The sequence below is a fragment of the Schistocerca piceifrons genome, chromosome 3 (assembly GCF_021461385.2).
Source record: "Schistocerca piceifrons isolate TAMUIC-IGC-003096 chromosome 3, iqSchPice1.1, whole genome shotgun sequence".
NCBI classification, from domain to species: Eukaryota; Metazoa; Arthropoda; class Insecta; order Orthoptera; family Acrididae; genus Schistocerca; species Schistocerca piceifrons.
The window spans coordinates 399,206,807-399,230,313 of NC_060140.1; the positions used below are offsets into that span (position 1 = coordinate 399,206,807).

At 36.5% G+C, this 23,507-nt stretch overlaps 1 protein-coding gene across 2 annotated transcripts in view; it reads left to right on the forward strand.

Moving 5' to 3' along the window:
• LOC124788192 (POU domain, class 3, transcription factor 2) overlaps positions 1–13,200 on the forward strand; it is a 642,117-nt gene extending 628,917 nt beyond the window's left edge. Inside the window, exons 11-14 of one of the 2 annotated variants that reach the window (XM_047255360.1) lie at positions 1,617–1,673; positions 3,754–3,837; positions 10,509–10,645; positions 12,509–13,200. In XM_047255360.1, the coding sequence (XP_047111316.1) occupies positions 1,617–1,673; positions 3,754–3,837; positions 10,509–10,645; positions 12,509–12,633 (403 nt within the window). In that variant the 3' untranslated portion in view covers positions 12,634–13,200. The remainder of the gene's footprint in view (positions 1–1,616; positions 1,674–3,753; positions 3,838–10,508; positions 10,646–12,508) is intronic. The other variant, XM_047255361.1, reaches the window with a different exon arrangement.
• Positions 13,201–23,507: the final 10,307 nt, after the last annotated feature.

A 23,507-nucleotide genomic window follows, 5' to 3' on the forward strand; every position in this document is an offset into this window, starting at 1 on the left:
ATGGTAAGTAGCAGTCTCTTTTTTCCTTATGTTGTTGATATTCCAACCAGGAGTTTCCATTGTTTGATAATTCCTGTCCATCATACTCATAAATAAGTAAAAAGCTTTCATGATAGCTTTCGTAACATCTGTGTGAATTTTATCATACATACAAGAGTGATACAAACCACATCTTTATACTCATTTCCAATTTGCTTCTGTTATTTGTAAATTCAGATGAAAAAGTTCTTATCAATTGCACTTTGTAAACAAGAATAGATGTACTGCATAACTTATAGTAGTGTCAACAATTATGAAAAGGATAGATTGCTACTCACTGTAAGGGTGACACACTGGGTTGCAGACAGGCATAATGAAAAGATTATTACACACTGAGCTTTTGCACAAAGCATCCTTCAGAAAAGAAAGAGAAACACGTGCACATTCACACAGACACACCTCATGCACCTATGGCGGCTGTTGTGCATGCATGAGGTGCACCTGCTTGTGTGAGTTTATGTGTTTTTCCCTTTTCTTCTGAAGAAGGCTTTGGCTGAAAGTTCAGTGTGTAACAGTATTTTTATTGTGCCTGTCTGAAACTCAATGTGCCTCATCTTTACGATGAGTAGCAATATATCCTTTTCATAACTGTTGATGTTCTGACCAGGCCTTTACATTATTAATGGTAAGATAGATGTGATGTCAGGTTTGATGGTGCTTTCTTGTCTCTCAGTTGTATGTTTAACTGTAAAGAGATTGAAAAAAATTAATTTATTTCATAAACATCATTACATTTTGTATGAAAAGTATGGGGCTACAAGTTTTATGAAGAGGGTTTGTCAAATTTTGCATTGTTAGTGGTAAAGAGCTCATACTGCTGTGAGTGAACTAAATCTCAAAGCTAAGAAACACAAAAGATTGTTTTATATTAAAATACTAAGCACAGCAGTTCAAGCCAACACTACTAATGTTACCCCAAGGTAAGCAAATACCTCTAAAGGTTCAATTTCTGTGGTATCTCTGTTGACAGAATATGACATTGATGAAATAAATTAAATTAAATAGCAATACTGAGCTAAAGAAGTACTCAGTGTTCATGAAATTTCAAAGAATATCTCATTTAATTTCAATACTCATTTATATGCTGCTATGAAGTGCTGGAACTTACTGAACATATCACGAAAATTATTTTTAGTGCATCTGGTAATGGGCTGCGAAAGTTGGAAAGTGAGAGCATTTCTTTTTATTTTGCCTGTAAATGAGAAATGTTAAGAGAATTCAATCATGATTTGCATATCTTCAAAAATGACCTCTATGAAATTATTCCAACTCCATTGAAAGAAAGGTTTTGGGCACAAAAGAAGAGATCTAAAATCTGATATTAATGTAATGTGTTTCTGGAGCTCAGTACTGCCTCTTTAGCAACACACTAACATGCAAGATGTATAAACTTTCGTTCTTATTAATACAGAATTTCTTGGTAAGTCTGCCAGATGTCACATTCCTCCCACATTACCATATAATTGTGTCTGCAGTTTTACAAGAAGTTAATAATATTAGTATGGCATGTGTTGTGGCAAAAAGTTAAAGCAAGTGGCAATAAAGTTCTCAGTAAGTGTGTTTTACTCTGTCCCCAGTGCCCTGGCCACTCAGATGTACTGTGCTGCACACCTTGCGTCACAGCAACAGGCTATGTACGTGTTAATCTCATACGTTTGGTTATCTTCTTTACTTCTACTGCACCTAACATATCTTACTGTTTCAGCCTAATCCCTTTCACAAATAAATTAAAACTTACAGCACGCAAACTTCAAACAACTTAAGCGTAATCTTCACAATAAAGTGGATTACGTTTTTGTTGGAAAAGCCAATACCCCTCCACTCACTTTTGTTTTGATGTTTGTTATTTTTTGGAATGCTGTTTCATATGATGTGCCTGTTAATAACAGACTGGAAAGAGGAAAATTATTTAGACATTAAAATTTCACAGTCCATTACATTGTGATGGTTGCAAGGGATTTAGCATTGGATTTTTAAACATTATATAAAATTAAATTTCCTAAGATTTTTGACACATCATTTGATTTATGTTTATTTCATCAGTGAGCCAGGGCATTGGCATTAGTGAATATTTTTTCAGGGTTGCCAACATTATTATTGAGTAAAATGGAGATTCTGTGCACTACAACAGTAACTTTACTTGTTCAGTTGATCATCAATATTTCAGTAGAATTTACAGTCAGCTTTAATAAACATGACAGTTATGAAACTGAAATTGCTTGGCAACCCTGGATGTTTCTTTTATGCATGTAGTACAAGTCTAGTTGTTTTGTAAATTGGTGCATGTCAAATAATTTATACAATCTTCTTGCCTGGCCTCTGAGTAACCATTTCAGCTTAATTCCTTTTTAGTGCTTCTTATAACTGCATGTTGCTTTCATAATATAAGTGATTTTGCTACCTGTAATCAGAATTATTTTCTTTTTGTTTTTATAAATTAGATGTGCATGTATTTGCTAGAATTTAGTTTGCTATGTGGCTTTTTTACTCAATATCAATCAATCATTAAGAGCATATTTATAAGAAGAATTATTTTATTTTATTTACACTGATTTATGGTAATGCAGTAACAGACTGCAGTAAAGATTCTTTATTATATTGTAGGGAACCAGATTAATTTGCAAAAGACAGCACAGAATACATACAATTTTAAAAGAGCCTATCTTAGAGAAATTCATGATCTATGAAGATCTATATCTGACAAAGACATTTGTTTCTCTAGGTGTCAATTTATGCAGTGTTTTCCTTTTTCCCTCCAAGCAGATGCAATATACTATACATATATATCATGTAACTGTTTTGATAAAAAGTTGATTCAACTAAAAAATGCTTTTATCTAATATTACCATTCACTAATTACAGTTCATCTATGAGATTAATTATTTGAACAAATTGCATTCACTTTCATTTGACCTACAACATGTTTTAAATGAGATGTAATACATTCAAACTCAGCTAAAATTTAAGATCAGTCATGATAGTTTTTGATAAGGAGAGCATACAACAAAGCACTGTACCTATGAGAACTGTGCTTTGAATGATTAATTTCTGTTTACAGAGAAATGAGCAATTACATTTTAAGACAAAAATATTTCATAAATTGTAACCACAGTATGAAAGACGAACTGAGTTAGGTAGCCACCTTAACAAATGTGGCTTCCCTGAAAACATTCCAGGTATATGCTGTGATGATTGGTTGAGCAATGTTACAGTTCACCTCTCCCCCCTCACGGATCAAAACTGATCAATTACACAATCTCTAATGAGTCTGCAACTGAAAAAAGTTAATCCAAAAGTAGAAATAAACATATAATATGACGCTATTACTCAAAGCTTTTATGCCTTCAATAACAACAGAATAGCATTAACTTTGGATAAATAGTCACAAACAACATTTAAGTACACAGAGTATAACTGAAAACTTGTTTAGCTTTCATACTAAGGCAATCATTGGAGCTTCTCTATAAAATGATCAGTGTGAGAACTTTATACAGATGCTAGAGAGGTCATTCTTTATGGTTATCAATCTATAGTTTTCATTTTCATTGACATTAAGATATAGAATTAATACAACTTACAAATGAATCTTGCTATTAGACTTACACCTTCCTGCATGAAATCCACTAAATTTAATGCATGTAAATAATATGGTTTTAATGAAATTGTCTATGAATGTAAATGATGGTATACTAACACAAAAAATTGCATTTGTAGGTTTGAGAAGCTAGACATAACTCCGAAGAGTGCACAGAAAATCAAACCTGTCTTAGAAATGTGGATGAAAGAAGCAGAGGAGAGGTAAGATTTTCTATTACACCAGTTGAATACAAGTAAAATATAGAGTAAAATACTTTTTGAAATAGGAATTACGCTAAAACTAGCTAAAAATTTGGAATAGTTCTTTGGCCTAAAATTTGTTTCTTAATTAAAGTGGTTACCCTGGACATTTTCTCCAACTTAATCACAGGGTGCCTTAGTGTCTTTCATGGTGGTGTGCTTCAGTAAAATCTTCTCTGTTTACAAGCTGTGTCACTTTGAATAAAACACTTTATCTTTTCTTAGCTGACTGCACCATCATACCATTATCGGTTATAGTCACTGACTGCCACGGCTGGCACAGTATTCTGCTTATATAGCTGCAATAGCAACTTCCTGGAGAAGGCCGAAGTGACACATGTGCAGAAGGCAAGTTGGGTACTCACAGTAGCTCTGTCCTCCCATGGGACTCAGTGATATCACTTGGTATGAGGGGGTGGCATCACATTTGAAACTTTCACTCCTTTGTCCCTACAAGTGCCAAGGCTCCATGTTTGTTTTCCCTTGATGTCCAAAGCCTCACTTCCTGCGCTAATAAATGTGTTCACTTGGTCTCTGTTACAATTTTCACTGTTTATTCTAATTTTGGCCACTTACTTTATAACAGAAACCCAGTACGAAGATGTTTGAGCCAAAACTCTCATCTTTTCAAATTGTACACTCCTGGAAATGGAAAAAAGAACACATTGACACCGGTGTGTCAGACCCACCATACTTGCCCCGGACACTGCGAGAGGGCTGTACAAGCAATGATCACACGCACGGCACAGCGGACACACCAGGAACCACGGTGTTGGCCGTCGAATGACACTAGCTGCGCAGCATTTGTGCACCGCCGCCGTCAGTGTCAGCCAGTTTGCCGTGGCATACGGAGCTCCATCGCAGTCTTTAACACTGGTAGCATGCCGCGACAGCGTGGACGTGAACCGTATGTGCAGTTGACGGACTTTGAGCGAGGGCGTATAGTGGGCATTCGGGAGGCCGGGTGGACGTACCGCCGAATTGCTCAACACGTGGGGCGTGAGGTCTCCACAGTACATCGATGTTGTCGCCAGTGGTCAGCGGAAGGTGCACGTGCCCGTCGACCTGGGACCGGACCGCAGCGATGCACGGATGCACGCCAAGACCGTAGGATCCTACGCAGTGCCGTAGGGGACCGCACCGCCACTTCCCAGCAAATTAGGGACACTGTTGCTCCTGGGGTATCGGCGAGGACCATTCGCAACCGTCTCCATGAAGCTGGGCTACGGTCCCGCACACCGTTAGGCCGTCTTCCGCTCATGCCCCAACATCGTGCAGCCCGCCTCCAGTGGTGTCGCGACAGGCGTGAATGGAGGGACGAATGGAGACGTGTCGTCTTCAGCGATGAGAGTCGCTTCTGCCTTGGTGCCAATGATGGTCGTATGCGTGTTTGGTGCCGTGCAGGTGAGCGCCACAATCAGGACTGCATACGACCGAGGCACACAGGGCCAACACCCGGCATCATGGTGTGGGGAGCGATCTCCTACACTGGCCGTACACCACTGGTGATCGTCGAGGTGACACTGATTAGTGCACGGTACATCCAAACCGTCATCGAACCCATCGTTCTACCATTCCTAGACCGGCAAGGGAACTTGCTGTTCCAACAGGACAATGCACGTCCGCATGTATCCCGTGCCACCCAACGTGCTCTAGAAGGTGTAAGTCAACTACCCTGGCCAGCAAGATCTCCGGATCTGTCCCCCATTGAGCATGTTTGGGACTGGATGAAGTGTCGTCTCACGCGGTCTGCACGTCCAGCACGAACGCTGGTCCAACTGAGGCGCCAGGTGGAAATGGCATGGCAAGCCGTTCCACAGGACTACATCCAGCATCTCTACGATCGTCTCCATGGGAGAATAGCAGCCTGCATTGCTGCGAAAGGTGGATATACACTGTACTAGTGCCGACATTGTGCATGCTCTGTTGCCTGTGTCTATGTGCCTGTGGTTCTGTCAGTGTGATCACGTGATGTATCTGACCCCAGGAATGTGTCAATAAAGTTTCCCCTTCCTGGGACAATGAATTCATGGTGTTCTTATTTCAATTTCCAGGAGTGTATTTTATGTCCATTTTCTAGGCAATGTTCAGCCATGAACGACTTCTCAAGTTCTCTTTGTTTGATGTGTCATGAGTGCTTTGCTCAGCAACACTGTGAATAGTTTGTTCTGTGTAAATGCTCCACATTCACAGGGGACACCTTACATACCAGGAACTCAAAAAAGTATGTTGTCCTTAATGAGACATAACATATCTCGCAAGTTGGAACACCAGTCTCAATCCATGTCTCTTCAACACACATACTTATTCACAGGCTAGGATATCTAAAACAAGCTTATTAAATAGTATTAAAGCCATTAGTAACAGTATATAAAATAATATCAGTATCTATTTCCCAGCTGGTGAAACAGGTATGTCTGAAACAAAGGTGACATTATTTTGATGTTTTATATCTGTCAGCCCTGATTCATTTATCGGTCATGCAAGCAAAAAGAAGAAACTCTTCTGTCTTCTGAACTAATGTGCACTTGATAGAATAACTCCAAACAATTTTAGACTGCAAATTCCATACATTAACTCATAGAGAGTATTTTGTATTCATGTTTATGGTCACACAAATATTTCTGCAACTATCATAACCCCAAATTTCTCATTTCACTTGTAGAGTCATTGTGTGAAAATTAAGTTTTGTCATTATTTTTTGTAATAAGATGGTCACTTCCAGTTTCTCTTGCAAACCTGATGCAACTTGCAAATAAAGTCAGCCTTATTTAGTGACAGGCACTGGTCCAGGTATTATGATTCCTTTTTTAAATTTCCTATCTTTGCTTCTGCTTGGATTCTTTTTCTGCATTGCTTGTATATTCTTCTATTTCCTATGAAGTATTCTCTCATATTGCACATAGGGCAGCTGATACTATTTGAGACTTCCTTCATTTGCTTTTGGTTTTCAGTAATTTATTTTTGAATGGGGTTCACATTGTACTTATCATAGACTTTCTGGTAGGTCCAAAATATAGCTTGCTCCAGCTATTTTTGCATTTTAACTCACTAGATCACTACAAATATTTAATTTTGCATTAAGTTACAGTAAGAATTGGTAGCATTCAATTGTAATTGTTGTCCTTCACACAACTCAATAACACGTTTCAAGAGACAATGCTCTAATCATCAGCTTGTAAGATTTAGCTCATGAAGTTAAAATGCTAAAAAGTCTACAAACAGAACTGCAGCATTCACAGATAAAATGGAATAAAAATACATTGGACTATGAGTCCTCATCTTAATTTAAAATCAGAACATCTCTCAATGGCTGTCCCATCTCACACCACACACAGCTCCAGGCCATGTCCTGTTAATCTGCTACTGGCTCCAAGAGTGTCAAGTTGAGAGCATATGCAGAGCTCCAGGGGCTGTTGTGAGCTCTGAATAAGCACCAGATTGACACTTGGAGCCCACAGCAAACCAGCAGGATGTGGCCGAGAGCTGTGTGTGGTGTGAAATGGGACAGCTACTGAGAAAAGTTATGATTTTAATGTAAGATGAGGACACCTAGTCCAACGTGTTTTTGTTCCATTTTATTTTGTGAAAGCCACCAGTTCAAAAGAAAATTAAAAGCAAACGCCATTAGTCTTTCTTGTTAGGTTCAAGGATTGAAAAGTTCTGTTAGCCACATGACCAGTAGTAATATATTGTAAACGGATCTCTGAGTTTACAGATGTAAGTAAGTACTTTCTTTAAAAATACCAGTGAGTCAAATAAATATTACATTCACATCTACATACATACTCTGCAAGCCACCATGGTGAAGTGTATCCCATGCCAATGTTAGGCTTTCCAGTTCCTGTTCCACTTGCAAATGGAGCAAGGGAAAAATGACGGTATGTTTCCATACGAACAATGATTTCTCTTATCTTATCTTCACAGCCCTTATACAAAGTATATGTTAGTGGCCTTAGGGTTGCTTTGCAGTCTGTTGCAAGTGCTGGTTCTGTAAACTTTGTTAATAGTGTTTCATCAAAAGAAGATCTTCTTCCCTCCAGGTATTCATGTGTGAGTATACAGAGCATTTTTGTAATACATATTGATCAAACCTACCAGTAACATTTATAGCAGCACCCCTCTGCATTGCTTCAATGTTTCTCTTTAATGTGAAGTGGCTGGGGTACCAAACACTCACACAGTACTCACAAAGAAATTGCAAAAATGATATTTACATTATCTCCATTATAGATGAACTATACTTTCCTAGAATTCTTCCAATAAGCTGAAGTCGACTATTCACCTTCACTATGATTGACCTTATGTGCTCGTTCCAGTTCTTATCACTTTGCAACATTATGCCTTGATATTTAATAGATCTGACTGTTTCAAGCAGCACAGTACCAATACTGTATTCCAATACTACATGAGTGTTTTCCCAGTCATCTGAATTAATTTACATTTTCCCACATTTTGATTAACCTGCCATTCATCATGTCAAATAGAAATTCTATATGAGTCGCCTTATGTCCTCCTACAATCACTCAAAGACAACACTTTCCTGTACACTGTAGAGTGCTCACCATATCTGTCAGGCCATTTACCTGTGTAGAGAACAAGAGCAGTCATACTATACCTCCCTGAGGAAATCCTGATGATACTTTTGCCTCTGATGAACACTCGCCATCAAGGATTATGTACTGGGCTTTATTACTTAAAAAGTCTTTGAGCCAAGCACATATCTTAGAACCTCTTCTGTATACTCAGACATTCATTAACAGCCTGGAGTGTGGTACTGTGTCAAACTTTTTCTGGGAATCTATAAATCTGGAATCTGCCTGTTGCTCTTCATCCATGGTTCACAGAATATTGTGGGGGAAAAGGGAAAGTTGTGTTCAGCACAAGTGATGCTTTCTACTCCTTGTTGATTTGTGAGTAGAAGCATTTCACCATCAAGAAAATTTGTTACATTCAATCATAAAATATGCTCAAGAATTCTGTAGCAAAACAATAGAAGAGAAACTTCAGTTATTTAATAAATCAAGGACACCAGATATTTCTAAGTAGCAGCTTTCTTTCAAATTTACATAGTTAAATTTAGCTGGCATTAGTATGATTAGTACTGATCAGTACTAATGCAGTCTATAGATTAAGTTTTTGTGGTATACTTGTCTTTTTTTAATGTATGCCTTGGCTTGTTCCATATCCCTAAGTTTTGCCTTCTTGGTGGGATGTGTGGAACATGAGGAATGAATGAATGAATAAATGAATGAACGTTGCAATTTTCATAGTCTTAAAGGAAGGGACTTTAGATTTTTAATATCTTGCTGACATCGAGCTGGTGTGCTGAGTCAGATAAGAGTGAGAAAGGAAATGGTCACTGGGCTTTTGAAGAAACTCACTTGGTATTGACCTGAAACCACAGGATTTGAATCTCATTTCAGCAAAATTGAACGCCAATATGCAGTGTTATTCATAAGTACCTTCAGGATTCCAGAAGCCCAAAAAACTGCAAAGAGTACAAGAGACACAGAAAAAGTCCCATATTAATGGACAGAGTATCTCTCCACCCTCTGATTTGTAATACTCACTATAGCATAGTTATGCTAGGGGTCAGGTAAGTCAGAAAATGGAGGCAGGTCATCTGCTCTTACTACTGTATCATATTAGGTCACACTTATAGATAGGCAACCCAATGAACAGATTTCCAAAGCAGGCTGCTGTCATGCTTTACACCTGTAAGTTGAGTTAAAAATTCCTCAATCAAAGAATTAATGTGATACTAGAAAAATGTAATTGGAAAAATAAACATAGTGTGACAGTAGACAATCACCACACTTAAAGAAAATCAAGGAGGGAATAGAAATGGAAAGACTGGGAAGGTTGCAAGGAAAATCTCAAGAAAGACAAAGCGAGGTAAAATTGCTATGAGAATGAGCAGGTAGGCAAGTTAAGCATTGGATTCCTCATGCCCATTGCCTTGCTTTGATTGAACAGCATCATTTCTCCAGTTTTGACTAAACATTATCATATCCCCCAATTTCCTGCCAATGCTAGTTCCTTTATTCCCATAAAAAAGATCAATGACATATGTTTACACAACTATTTTTTCTTGAAACAGGTTTGTAAAGGAACGGTGGCATAGCCATGGGCAATACTGTGGTGCCCTTCTTGACTACCTGTTTTGAAAGCTGTCTAGAGGCATTGTTCCTGACCAAAAAAACCTTGAACCTCTGACTCACGTTTTGATGAAATCTTTGTGATCTGAACATTTGACCAAGCTATACTTTGCCATTATTCCTCCAGGTCCCCAACTCACCTGCCTTCCAGTGCATTAACTTGTCCTCTTCTGCTTACTGATCCACCTTTTGGAATATCAAACTCCACCAATCTGATGGTCCTAAAAATACCTGTATGAAGCACATGAGCTAGAAATTATGACAGCTAGTATGTCTTTCACTCCAAAAGGTCTCTTGTGTAGAGTGTTGTCAACAGTATACCACACTTACAGTAAAAAGGAGCCTATTTCGCAGTACATAGATACTGGAACCAATTTCCTATACCTTCCATCAGAGCTCCAAATATCCAATATCATTCCATGAAAGAAAAATATTATCAATTTTCATTAAATAAGAATATTTATCTTTCAGATACAAGAGTGGACAAAATCACCTAACGGAGTTCATTGGAGTGGAGCCCTCAAAAAAGAGAAAGCGTCGTACATCATTCACTCCTCAAGCTCTAGAACTGCTAAATGCACACTTTGAAAGGAACACACATCCATCAGGTGAGCTCTCTGAATGATATATTATATATGAGTATATCTCTAGGAGAATTGGTTGAAGATTGTTCACACTTTAATGTTTTTTTTTATAATATATGAAACAAAGATAGTTCTCTTGTGAGTCACAAAAAATTGTGCTTATCATACACACTATTTTGAAAATGTCTCTTAATGATATGCAGCTAATCTAGCCAAACCCATATCTGAGATTACCATCACAAACATTTAAATTACATCTTTGCAAATGATTACAGTGCAGTCAGACCTCTCCTACTATTGAACCAGGATCATTCTCTCTGTTTAGAATGAAGATTTTGATCTTTTGGCATATGATTTATACAAGTGAGAAGGAATGTACCTTCATTTCATTTTCTTTGCTCTTTCTTGCTTTTAGTCTTGTACCTCTTTTAAGAAGAATGGTATCTGACTGCAATTTTGCTACACTTTACTTTATGGGTTTGTATTCAGGATAATTTTACAAGAACTATTAATTTTTGAGATTAAATATGACTTTACAAAATGTTGTTACATCTGGATCAGAAGAAACAAAGTGACAGACAGTTCTGCACCTTTGAATGTGGGAAGGGTGGTGTTTGTTTGCTGTTACCTGTGGCTGCAATATGGCTGCAGCAGCTACAGCTGTCTGGCTCTCTACTGGATTCATTCAACATATTCTCCTATTAGCACTCATTGTTGAATTCAATTGGCAGTATTGCAGTAGATTTTGATGCTAACTCCAGACATCATCTTATGCAAATTAAAAATGCTGCATACAGAAACAAAATAAACAAATTAACTCCACACGTTTTCTGCAACACACTGGTTCCAGACACATGATATAAAAGAACAATACAAAATAGTGCAAAGAACTGAGGATGTGACCAGTCTCATTCTTAGATTTTTTGTTGCTGTGATAGCTGCCAGCAGCTTTCTGTCAATCATTTTGTTATTGTGGTTCAGGTATAACTTAAGGATAAGTTAGAAAAACAGTAGAACTAAGGATGTGACCAGTCTCTTTCTTAGATTTTTTGTTGCTGTGATAGCTGCCAGCAGCTTTCTGTCAATCATTTTGTTATTGTGGTTCAGGTATAACTTAAGGATAGGGTAGAAAAACAGCAGTGAATGGAAAACAAAGATCAAAACCATTTTTACATTATTTTTGTGAATTTACGGAAGTGATGAATTACTTATATTACTTCAATCACACACACACACACACACACACACACACACACACACACACACACACACACACAATAAATTACTTAAAATGCAAGTATCACCTTCTGTTTAATTAAAGAGGCTGATTGCACCTCATATGCACTACTGCAATATTACTGAATGAACAACATTTGTGCACTGACCATGATGTTCCCATCTATGAGCACAGTTAATGATTTCTTGAAAACAAAATTGCTCAGCATGGGTCCACAATAGCTAAAATGACTAACACAACTGTCTGACAGATTGAAGTTATGTGGAGGACCAGGACTCAAATCCAGAACCATGCCTTTGTATGAATGCTACAAAAAGAGCTCGAGTCATCTATTACAGAAATTTCTGTCAAGAATTGTGGAATTCACTGCTTATGATTAAATAGCTATAACCTGTTTTAGATCTGTCATTAGCAAGTATGCTGCAAACATGAACCTATATAAAAAAATTAATTTATAGTTCCCACAATGAATTGTTTACATGTGCATAATAAGTTTGCACTCTCTTAAAATACTTTATTTAAATATTACACTGTTTTTAAGCACTGAAATCCAACTTACTGCATAATTTTCAAGCAGTAAAATTAGATATTTCTAAATGGTTTTCATAGTTTTGTACAATCAGCTAATATTATCTTTTTTATTTCTTTAGGAACTGAAATTACAGCACTTGCCCATCAGTTGGGATATGAGCGTGAGGTGATACGTATTTGGTTTTGCAACAAACGTCAGGCCCTCAAGAATACTGTTCGTATGATGTCTAAAGGTGTGGCTTAATTGGTGTCTGCTTTTGTGGTGTACACTACTGTGATGGTGCCTGACAAATGCTCTACAAAGTTACTGTGAAGAAACCAAAGAGTGTTGATGTCAGAAATTAGTGAAATGATATGTGAACTCTTATAATGAAACATAAACCGTGTGAACTGTGCCATAGGTCTTCATAACCAGGCTTTGACAGACTGTTGATTTACTGAACAGACATGTGTGAACTCACTACATACATTTTTGTCAATCACATCCAAGCAATGACTACAGTGTAGATAAGTATATAGAAAGAATGGCAATATATCAGGAAAAACTGACATTAAATTGTGAATTAGTAGAAGGGACACTGTTAAAAGAACTCTGTAAATGTAGCACAGTTGTAGATAAAAAGTCAAGCAATTTTAACAGTTCTTTCAAGTGTTATGATCTGGAAAATTTTTTCCACATAAACAGAGTGGTGAGATTCTAGTCTTATGTTTATGGAATCATCAGTGAGAATGACATGTATTATTTATATCTTTTGTTTCTTGATGACATATTGGATAATGTGAGCTGTGAAATTCTTGATCTTTTTATTGCAGGGACAATAAAAGTTGTTTCAAAAATTAATATGTGAAATTGTATAATACATTTTTGCCCTAGTATTTCTCTATCAAGAACCAACTATATGATGATTAATGGCTGTATGTATTCAGTAACTAACTGACAGATGTTAGAAAATTTTTATTACTGAGAAGGACACCTTTCCAGTCAAACTGCATCAGAACACATTAATAAAGTGAGCTTGCAAACAAGATATTTATAAGTACTGCTCATGCTGCGTATATGAGGGTTGGAACTTTAATAGTGGCAACTATTTATTAACAGCTTGTACAAAATAGATGTGTGTTTCAAAGTTTTACTGACGTTCAAAGTTGTCACCAGCATTGTGTATAACCCATTGCCAGTGATGTGGAAGTTGTAGGATACTCTTAGAGTGTCAATTGTTTTGACAGTTCATGCAGCGCAGTCTATTGCCCGATGAATTTGTAGCAGTTCTGAAGCAAATGCTGTGAAGTGTTTCCTTCACTTTAGAAATTGAGTTGAACTCACAAGGGCTTAAGTCAGGGGGAGTGCAGTAGGTGGTATAGCACATAGCGGCCCCATCAGTCAAAAGCTTGCACTGAATGTGCTTGAGCATTGTTCTGCAAAATGATGGTCAGGTCCAGAGAAAGTGTCATCACTTCTGTCTCTAAGCTGGTCGTATGTTGTGTTCCAAAAATGAACATCAAAGAGACAGAAGTGGTGACACTTTCTGCAGGACATGACCATTATTTTGCAGGACAATGCTCAAGGACGTTCAGTGCAAGCTGTTACTGATTTGTTTGACTTATGGGGCTGCTAAGTTCTACACCACCTACTGCACTCCTCTGAATTAAGCCCTCGTGAGTTCAACTCAATTTCTAAACTGAAGGAAACACTTCTCAGCATTCACTTCAGAAGTGCTACAAATTTGTCGGGCAATAGACTGCGCTCCACGAACTGTCAACACAACTGACACTGCTAAGAGTATCCTACGACTTCAACATTGCTGGCAATGGGTTATACACAATGCTGGTGACTACTCTGAACGTCAGTAAAAATTTGAAACACCTATCTATTTTGTACGAGCTATAAATAAATAGTTGCCAGTAATAAAGTTCCAGCCCTCTTATATTAGAATGAGGGTTATTTTTCATATCCATGAAGAAAAGCAGGATTCATACAAGCTATAAATTATTTTACTTTATTTCTTCTAGTCAATATCATACTTATACATATTCCATTCTCTTACTTGTTTCATAACAATCATGTTTTGTTAAAATGTTTCACAATGAGAAAAGTAAATGGATGGTTAAATCCACAGCTATTTCATCAGATCTTTACACTGTGTGAGAATTGTTACAACAAAATATTTTGCTTAAAGAATATCTCTGGTATTTGTAGTTCTGTAAGACATGTAAAATCAACAGTAGTTTCAAAACTTGTAACCGAAGCAATATGAAAGTAAGCCAATATTAGATGCGAAGTTCCTACTATATTTTTTAGTTAAAAACTAATTTCAGCTCCATTTCTCAAACATACTATGCACACACATACTCATACATTTTTGACAGAAACCTGTCTAACTGCCACACATTTATTTAAGTACTGTTATTTATTGTATGCTTATGCTACCAGAGATTCAAAGTCTGTAATACATAGACATTTCATCTTTTTATTTATTAAAAAACAGGATAAAACTAAATTACACACTGTCAGAGTACTTTTGTGAGAAGAACTACATGCTGTAACTGTTATGATTTTCTGAAGTACAATGTTTTACTATAGTCATGTGCATAGTCCCTGTTACATTTCAAAATGCCAAAATTTATATCAAACAACATACGAACTTTACCATCAAGCAAATGAAACATATTTGTAAATGAAAATTTATGTCATTATTATGTTTGTAAGGTACTGGGCTTCCAATTTGACTGGTGCCTCAACAATTAGAAAAACAGGGGGAAAAGCCACAACTAGTGTTTTGGAGTTCATATAACTCATGACATATGAAACAGTGCTTTCGTTTGCTATAGTTATTTTCACGGCTAATAATTAGCTAATAAAATGAAATAAAAATTATTACATCCACAGATTTGTATCTTCAAGAAAAATTATATATTAAACTAGAGACATGTCTCAAGAAATGTTCTGTATTAAGTAAGGGTGAATGGAAATATCATGGCAGAAGTTAACATAAAAATATATTACTGAATGATTATATTTCAAGCAGGAATTCACCATGAATCAATGGGACACTTGATGGCACATGTAGATGCATAAAACAAAATGATTACTTACATCTGGATTTGATTCATCTGCTTTGTTGTTTTTTTTCCAGTTATATGTACAATATACTTGTAATCTTTCACCCTTGTTCAGGCATAGCTACTTTGTGGCTGCACAGGAGTATATGAATGGATATTACAATCTTTTTGCCATTTAGAAAGGAGGGGAAGGATGAACTGAAGGGCAGAGAGCTGATTCCAAGGAAATCACAAACAAATGTTAGTCATGTTAAAATTATGAGGGATGTAGATTGCTAAAGTATATTTTAGATTGATTGAAACAAGGATGTTTCTAAATATCTTTATTTAGCCTGCCAATACATATGGAACAAATGAATTCTCATTCCCCATGTGCCAGAAGAATTTTGAAATATATTTTAGTGCTATCATTTATTTCATTTGTTATTACAACACACTGTTTCTGAATTGTTAAGTATGAGGAAAATCATTTTAATGCAGTGCCTATACTGCCATACTTTTGGAACTTTTCCAATAGGATTTTGTGGCTTAAGATTCCAAAAAATTTGCTTTGACTGAAGAAAATATCAGCAGAATTTTATATCTTTTCCATTAGACCTAGAAAGGTGTGTAAAAAATTGTAGATGGCATTAGTCATAGATTTGTTTTTCCAGAAACCATGCTGGCCATCATTGAGGATTTTGTTATTGTCCAGGAATTTTATTAATCTGTTATACATGATTTTTCAGTGGTTTCTGACAAAACCTGATAATGATGAGATTGGTTTACAGTTTTCTCAATTTTTGTTGACATCTTTGTTTGAATATTGATCACTTAGGCAATTTTAAGACAGTCAGGAAAGGTCCTTTTAGAAACAGAGTAGGTTGATTACATCTGCTAGGGGTATTCCAATATTTATAATACATTCCTTTATAATAAAGTCTGGAATATCATCAATTCAAGAGAACATTTATTGAAGGTTTTCTTCTGTGTGAATGATTTTAACTTGGGGTTGTTTCATGGAGACAGATTGAGTGGCGTCAAGAATTTACTTTGTTCTGGTGACTGTTTGGGCTCCCTCTCTTATTATTAGTTATTACATTTTTTTGTATTGTCTGCATAACACTGCCTGAAGAGATTTGCAATCTGTTTGGGGATCAGTAACTCTTGTTGTCACTGTTCAGGGTGATATTTCCTTTTTTACTATTTTCTGCCCGCTTTATTACTTCGCTTTTATTTTCTGACTCTGATATTAACTCACGATTATCAATTATTTTTTGCCTGATATATGACTCTTCTATAAATCTGAATGTATTTAATTGTTGATGGGGGGTTGGGGGATATGTTGTAGTTTTTTCTGCAACTGAGCTATTCTCTGTTTGTGTTGTTTGAGATTTTTGTGCCACTTGTTACCTGCATATTTGCTTTTAGATTTTTATTTCTTACAACCAATGTTTTGAGAAGAAATGGTGTTTCAAAGTAATAGTTGAAAATGTTAGAACTTTTCATCTTTTGTTGGTCACATGCATCTAAGAGACTCCTTCCACACTTTCATTTGATTATAAGTGACTGAATGTTTCTACTTATGTGAGTTGAACCTTCTTGCAGTCACAGTTCTTTTTATGTTTTTGACTATAAAGTCAACAACCTGAGAGGGTTACCACTTCAGCTTCATGACCAATAAAATTTGTATTCACACATTTGGCAGTACAGGTCGTATTAACAAGTATTTAGTGCAAATAATGACCGTAGATTTTGTAATTCTTGTCATAGTTGTTACTGTTTGTTTTAAATCAAAAATATCTATTACATTGGGCAATAATTTTTTGCCCTGCTTGTTGCACAAAAATCTGTGTTAAGGACTCAGTTTCCATTTAGAGAACAATAGATACACATGACAATTATATTTGCTTCAGTGATTTCTATGACTATTGCTTTAACAAGGTACTGAAATCTGTCAACAGTTTTGTGTTTCGACTCATGTTAATTAAAATCAAAATACTTCCATATATGTGATTTCTTCTGCAAGTGTAGGGTCTGGTATCAAAAATGAATCAGTCTAATCTGCCTTTAACCAGTCTTCCAACAGACATAGAATGCTGACAAAATGAAGCTCACTATTTAGCAAAATGTCAAAGTGTAAAACCTGTTTTTTGACTGGTGGTATACGGAGAGATACTTGTCACTGCAGTTTAAATGTATACTGGATTTTAAAATAACATCCAAATTTCCTAAGAACATTTTTACTACACCACTTACCTCAGCTTTGTTTGAAGAGATTCTGTCCATAAAAAAAATCATCCATGCAGGTGTTTGGACTTTTCTTTTGTCTCATTGACTTTTGAGTGCTTTCCATCCCTTGGATATCCATCCATGTGGCTTCCTCCTATGTTGCTGTCTGCTTCTTGCACCCTATAATTTCGACATATTTCTTTAGATTGCTCAATATTGTTGGATAGTTTTGTTACTACACATTTCTTATTTCTAGAATTAAACACATCACTTTTGTCCGTGAGAGGTATGACTTTCTAGCTATCATGCTCCAGGCTTAACATTTTCCCCACTACTTCTAAAATCTTGCTAGTAACAATTTTATTTCCCACTCTGTAGAGGTGCTGTGGGGTGTGTGAAACTACTTCCAAGTTCACTTATATCCACAAATGTTGCATTCTTAGATCTGCTGCAGATATTTTGAACCTCTGTTTGCTTTTTGCACTCTCTTATTTACACGGGACCTGTTTGGTGTATCTTGGCATTATGCAACTGAAAGAAAAATCACATTTGTGTTTCTGAATTCATTCAATCTTTGCTTAAGATCAATCATGAGTTCCTTTGCATTGCTTGTTGCTACATTGAGGAAAACAGAAAAATCATTTCTGTGCAGCTTCAGTATATTTAAATGAAAAATGATGCACACAGTAAATATTTGGGAATAACACAGCTCACTGTTCAATGCTACTGTCACAGTTTGCAGAATGCATTATTGCAGTCCAGCACAGTTCTTCAGATTAACTGCAAGCTCACAGTCAGTCACTGGGAAACAGTCACTGAAATATATAAATATCTCCCAGATGCAAAATTTAGATAAAACTCGGCACACTGCACAAGTTTTAATTTTTGATAATTCATCTGTGGTACATTTTTAGACACAGATATTGCTCACTTTATAACCTGCTGCAGACCAACTAAAATGGCTCTCAGAAGCTTTTCTTTTATAAGATTACTTTCAGCTATTGTTGTTTGCTGTCTTTTTACAAATTACAATTAAAGATTTATGCTTCTGAGCAAATGAATAGTAAGGGAAGATTCTTCTAAATGCAGACTTTTAGATAAAACTATAATTGCTATTAAATTCTGCTGTCCTACTTGCCAAAATATGGTATTCTGTTTCAGTAACAATGTTTTAACTATAGATGCATTTTACTCTGAAACTAAATGATTGCAAAAGTTGCTAACATATTTCCAGCATTAGCTGTATAGATGCTATAATTATTTATCAGCGTTTTTCCTCTACTCTATCTAAAACTTAGTAAATGGATACAAGCTTACTTAGGAAGAAGGATAATGAAGTTCTTTATTACTGATATTTGTAATTAGCACAGTTTGCAGGTAAACTTATCACATCAGATTTTGATTAACTAAATGAATGTACTGGATAACAAATTCAAGTTGGCTAAGCCTTGAGTTAACATTTGAGATTTTTGGTTTTGTGCTCATTGTCATAAAATATAACACTACTGAAAATGTTTGCAAAAAGAAAAATCTGGGGAGAGGGGCGAGGGGGTGAAAAAAACATAACAGAGTGAAAAATCCACCTGCTGTGTTACAGAGTGAGTGCAGTCACAGCTTTGAAATTAGTGCCTGTTTACTACTCTGTTGATGTTATAAATATTTCTGTTACTTAATTCAGCAGTTATACCTCATCCTTGACTATCTGCAAACAGATAAATTGTAGCTGTGTTTGTTGAAGCAAGTTTAGATGTTCAAAAAATACTTAATGTGGAATGATGGAATGTGATGTTTTCTTTTGTGCTAGTGCCTTCAATCACTTTTTAATGGAGCTTGTGGTATCCCAGTTTGAGTGCTTGAGGTTGATGGAATATTTTTTTGTTTACAGTTACTTGCTCTTTTTCTTTTTGCAGGATAATAGTTCTTTGTTTTAGGTCTGTCTCTTTTGCACAGCCCTTTTTATCTCCACATTGTTCACTATTAACTTCACTAATAAAGACGACAATTGAGTTCTAATTTATATGTCAATGATGAGTGGCTAATAGGCACACTTAAATGATTACAAAATCATGCTATCTTTTTCTCTATTTCTAACCATAGTATGTGAAAGTGCACCCCCCCCCCCCCCCCACCTTCCCCCCACTCACACACACACATATACACTTTCTTCAATTGGTATAACACTGTAGCAGCAAGAGGTAATAATAAGTTACTTAAATTGAAAATTTACATTCACAGAGCATCATGTAGAATTGTCATCACCAGTTCAACCACATTTACTCGCTTATTAATTTTCTAAGTGAAAGTTTCAAGAACAAATATTCATGCAGTGAACACGGAGAAAATAATTTATCCTTTGCAAATAACAAGATGTTTTTATATTGTGAATTACACAATCTGTTATAATATGAATGTTAACTGTTTGATAAAAACAATTGGCAGAAAAAATTAATAGATTTTAAATAAAAGAAATCACTACTTCAAAACAATTAAAAACTCTGGTCCTGGAAGTCTGTCTTGACATTCCTTATTTGGAGGGGTAATACTCTGATACAACTGACAAATTCAATTCTTGTGTTTATATTTACCCTGTACCTCTTTGCATTCCATCAGTCCATATAATATCAGCAAGAAAATGTAGTTATTCAGGGAATTTTGACATGAAAGACTTCATCTTGCATGGTATTTCCGCTTCCAGTTCGGAGTAAAAGAATACTACAAAGGAAAACATCTACATCATACTCCACCACAAGCAAGCTTACAGTATGAGCCACCTTCCTGTTCCACTTGTGAATGGCATGTGGGAAGAACGATTGTCATAAAGCCTTTGTATTTGTTCTAATTTCTCAAGTTTTCTTGTCATGGTGTTTTCATGAGATGAATGAGAGAAGAAGTAATATGTTGACCAGCATTTATCAGAAAGTGCCCTCTTGATGTTTAAATAATAAGCATCTCTGTAATGCACAACACCTCCATTGTAATGTCTGACACTGGAGTTTATTGAGCATCTCCGCCAGCCAGAGTGATCGAGCGGTTCTAGGCGCTACAGTGTGGAACCACGCGACCGCTACAGTCACAGGTTCGAATCCTGCTTTGGGCATGGATGCTTGTGATGTCCTTAGATTAGTTAGGTTTAAGTAGTTCTAAGTTCTAGGGGACTGATGACCTCAAAAGTTAAGTCCCATAGTACTCAGAGCCATTTGAACCATTTGAGCATCTCCTTAATGCTCTCACACCAATTAAATGATGCTGTGATGATGCATGCTGCTCTTCATTGTATCTTCTCTATCTTTTGTATTAGTCCTACCTGGTAAGGATCCCAGATGGATGAGCAGTACTCAAAAATTAACCAAATAAGTGCCTTGTAAGCTATTTCCTTACATTGTTAAGATTCTTCTTATGAATCTAAGTCTGGCTTCTACTTTACCTCCTACTTGTTTTATGTGGTCACTCCATTTAAGGTCACTGTGGATAGTTACTCCTAGATATCTTAATGTAGATACTGTGTGCAGTAGTGTGTCACAAATAGTGTTTTTGTACAGCAGTGAATTTCTTTTCCTACATGTGCACAATACTTTACATTTATTTAAGTTCAGGGTCAACTGCCAGAGCCTGCACCATTCGTCAGTCCTCTGCAGGTCATTCTGCAAATTGATATTGTCCCTTAGCATTGCTGATTTCTTATAGACGGCTGCATCATCTGCAAAGAGTCTTAAAGAACTTCCAAAACTTTCTATGAGATCATTTATATACACTGTAAAAGATTAGAGGTGGAAGAAAACAGAGAGAAGAAGAAAAGAGTGTTTAAGTTATGTGGGTGAAGAAAAGGTAGTATGAAAGGGGGAAGACAGAGCAGTTGGACAAACTTGAGGAACAATTATAAGGTATCCATAGTTCTATGAAAGATCTAGAGAAACTGAATGATTCCAACAGAGAACAGTCTTCTGTAAGGATAAAGATGGAAATATAATTGGAGATAAATGCAAAGCTTTGGGAAGAGGACAAAAGAATTTTACTGAGGAGTTACTTGATGGAATAAATGAAGGGGGTGGGGGTGGGGGTGGGGGGATGGTGACAGAGAGGAAACACTGAACAATGAAGAGCAGGAACCAGATTTAGAATTGGAATTAGAATTAGAAGTGAAGAACCAGGAAGTTGAACCATCAGACTTAGAGGAAATGAAGAACGCAATTACAAAGGACGACAATGAGGTCATTAGAGACAGAGCACAAGCTTAGATTAGGGAAGGCTAGGGAAGGAAATCGGCCATGCCCTTCTGATAAATCCTGGCATTTTCCTGAAGTGATTTAGGGAAATCATGAAAAACCTAAATCAGGATTGCCGGACACAGGTTTGAACTGAATGCAAGGCCAGTATCTAACTACTGCACCACCTCCCTTGGTCAAACTTAAAGAATAATAAAGCAGTAGGAGGAGATGGCATAATTGCTGAATTATTAAAGCTTGGGGAAAGAAGGTGGAGATGGCTATTAATGAATTAGTAAAGGAAACACAAATAAAGGAAGAAGTGCCTAAGGATTGGAGCATGGCAATAATCTCCTGATTGCACGAGAAGGGTGGTAAGTCAGTATGGAGTAAATGTCATGGAAATACACTCATAGGTAAGAAATATAAGGTGTTCAGTAAGATTTTAGCCTCTAAGCTAGGTGGAAAGATACTGGAAGATTATCAGGCTGGATTCAGAAGTTGATCCACTATGGACCAAATATTTTTACTGAGAGAAATGCTAGAGAAATTTTATGAATTTAACAAGCAACTGCATCAGTTATATTTTGATTTTAAACAAGCAGCCTAGATAGGAATAAAATTTTAGAAGCCCGCTAAAATTAATTAAGTTGTTGGAAATGGCACTGAATGAAACAGTTTGCAAGATCAGAATAGAAAAAGCATTGTCAAGAGAGTTCCGTGCAAAGGGGGGTGGTGGGGGGAAGAAGGGCAGAGGCTGTGGCAAGATGTTACCTCTATGCTGCTCTTTAACTTTGGATTAGAGAAGCTGATTTGGCATACGCCAACAAATCCATAGTGATCAGTATTATATTTAATCAGCAGCCCCACGTGGTGGTGTATGCTGATAATGTAGCATTAATTCCAAGGTATGCCAGAGCTTTGAAGGATAATCATACTGCATTAGAAGGTATGTTGTGGAAGTTAGGGTTGGAAATGAATACAGGCAAAATAAAGTGTATGGTGATGAGAAATCCTGATGGAATAAACAAGATACTTCAATAAAAATAAATAAGAAAGAATATCAAAGCATGGAAGCATTTAAATATCTAGGCTCAATAATAACAGGAGATGATAGTATTGCAGTAGAAAATCAAGAAAGGATAGCAAGTGGAAACCAATGCTATTATTCCTGGCACAATATATTCAAGTACAGAAATACAAAAATGAAAATATATATGACTATATTAATATATAACATAACATGAAATGTATACTTATATGGATATGGTGTCTGTCTAAAAGAACAGACCATATCCATATAAGTGTATAGTTCTGGCAATACTGGCCATGACCTTCTTCTGTGTGGATGCACACATATTCCCCGAACTCTTAAGGGACTTGGTAAGAATGTCTTCCATGAGTAATGAGTGTGTTGTGGTGGGACACAATGAACGTAATGTGCGGACATACAAGGTGAGAATGTGGGTCTCATGAAAGGTGTGCGTGAGATAGTCCCTGCAGTCATGCTATCCTCTGTGCCCTCGGTGGCTCAGATGGATAGAGCATCTGCCATGTAAGCAGGAGATCCCGGGTTCGAGTCCTGGTCGGAACACACATTTTCACCTGTCCCTGTTGATATATATCAATGCCCGACAGCAGCTGG